The 1,435-nt window shown below is 46.8% G+C and overlaps 1 protein-coding gene across 6 annotated transcripts in view; it reads right to left on the bottom strand.

Annotated features, from left to right (window-relative positions):
* The window catches only part of Tcerg1 (transcription elongation regulator 1), a 62,598-nt gene extending 62,471 nt beyond the window's left edge, over nucleotides 1–127 (bottom strand). For 3 of the 6 annotated variants that reach the window (XR_001175413.1, XM_013025559.1, XM_013025558.1), the window contains exon 1: nucleotides 41–110. Coding sequence is in view for 4 of the 6 variants with exons in the window: in XM_013025559.1 (XP_012881013.1) it covers nucleotides 41–99 (59 nt within the window). In the remaining 2 variants the exon portion in view is untranslated. Of the gene's footprint in view, nucleotides 1–40 lie in introns of all 6 variants that reach the window. The other 3 variants (XM_013025562.1, XM_013025563.1, XM_013025561.1) reach the window with 3 other exon arrangements.
* Between the last annotated feature and the right edge of the window lie 1,308 nt (nucleotides 128–1,435).

The raw sequence follows: 1,435 nt of genomic DNA on the forward strand, positions 1-1,435 counted from the left end.
GCCCGCGCAGCAAAACGTGAGGGAAGGCAGCGCCCATTACCTCAGCTCCCCCGGGTTGAATCGCTCGCCGTCTCCCCCGTCCCCGCCACGCTCCGCCATTACAGAGAGCCGCTTTCATCCACCCGCCGACCCGGCGTTCTCTATTGGCTAGAAGGATCGTCAATCTGACACTCGAGAGGCGGAGATAGCAGAGATCTGTAAGGTGATTGGTTCCACTTTCCATCAGTCCTGAAGTTATGGGGAATGTCTGCTTTGCTATTGGGCAGAGCGCCCGCCGACTTTGAAAGCGGTACGGAGACAGCCAGTTGATTGGTCGCTCAGAAGCTTTTACGGTGAATGAGACTCAGGTAAGGAGGAAAGGCGAGCGCCCTCTGGCGATAGGGAAAACGAGGTCCTCCCACCTACAGCCCAGCCTGAGGTAGCCACGTGGCTGCCGCCCTCCCATGAGCCGGTTGTGGAGCCATATTGACCACTGGCAGCGCGGGCTGAGACCTTGTTCATCGAATAAACCAATCACAACCAACCTGGATCGTCCTTAAGCCAATCACCGAGTTGCTGTGGAAAGCAGTATTTCCCGCTTTGCCGTTAATAGGAGTTTAAAATCCCCACTAGGCCCTTATGTGGTGTTATTAAATAACATTAATTACAAGCTTACCTCCCAATTATACACTAAATAGTTCCACACTGATAGGTGTTATATAAATGCCTACATGAAGGCTCATGCCTATAATCTAGCTGCTTAGGAAGCTGACAATTGGAGGATCACACAGCTCGAAGCCAGCCCAGGCCGAAAACTCTGAGTCTGTCTCCAGTTAACCAACAAAAAGCTGGACTGGAGGTGGAGCTCAAATAGTGAAACACCCACCAAGCTGGGAAGCTCTGAATTCAAACCTTAGTACTTGTTGGAATTTCTTCTTTGTTCTCAAAGACTATATGTCTGAAATGATCACACCTTGATACTAGAAGAAAATCTGCATATTGTTTTACTTAAAGAAAGAAGTGGAGCTGAGCATTGGTGGCTCACACCCAGCTATTTAGGAGGCTGAGATCTAGGGTCATGGTTTGAAGCCAGTCTGGGTACGAAAGTTCATGAGACTCTTATCTCCAGTTAACCACAAACACACACACACACACACACCAAACAAAAAACAAGTGGTGCTGTGACTCAAGTGGTAGAGAGCTCACCTTGAGCAAAAGTGTTCAGAAATAGCTCTCAAGCCCACAGTTCAAGCCCCATGACTGACCAAAAAAAAAAAAAAAAGTGGGTGCTGAGTGTATTGTCAGTAGCACAGTAAATATCACTATCATTAAAAAGCACAAAATAGTATAATAATAAAAACAATAAGTTTTACTATTAACCATACATACCAGGCACTGTTCTAAATATTGTCACTATATCATCTCTTGTAGGACTCAAAAACCCACGTAGAAATGG

This window comes from Dipodomys ordii, unplaced genomic scaffold, assembly GCF_000151885.1.
Source record: "Dipodomys ordii isolate 6190 unplaced genomic scaffold, Dord_2.0 Scaffold85, whole genome shotgun sequence".
In the NCBI taxonomy this organism is placed as follows: Eukaryota; Metazoa; Chordata; class Mammalia; order Rodentia; family Heteromyidae; genus Dipodomys; species Dipodomys ordii.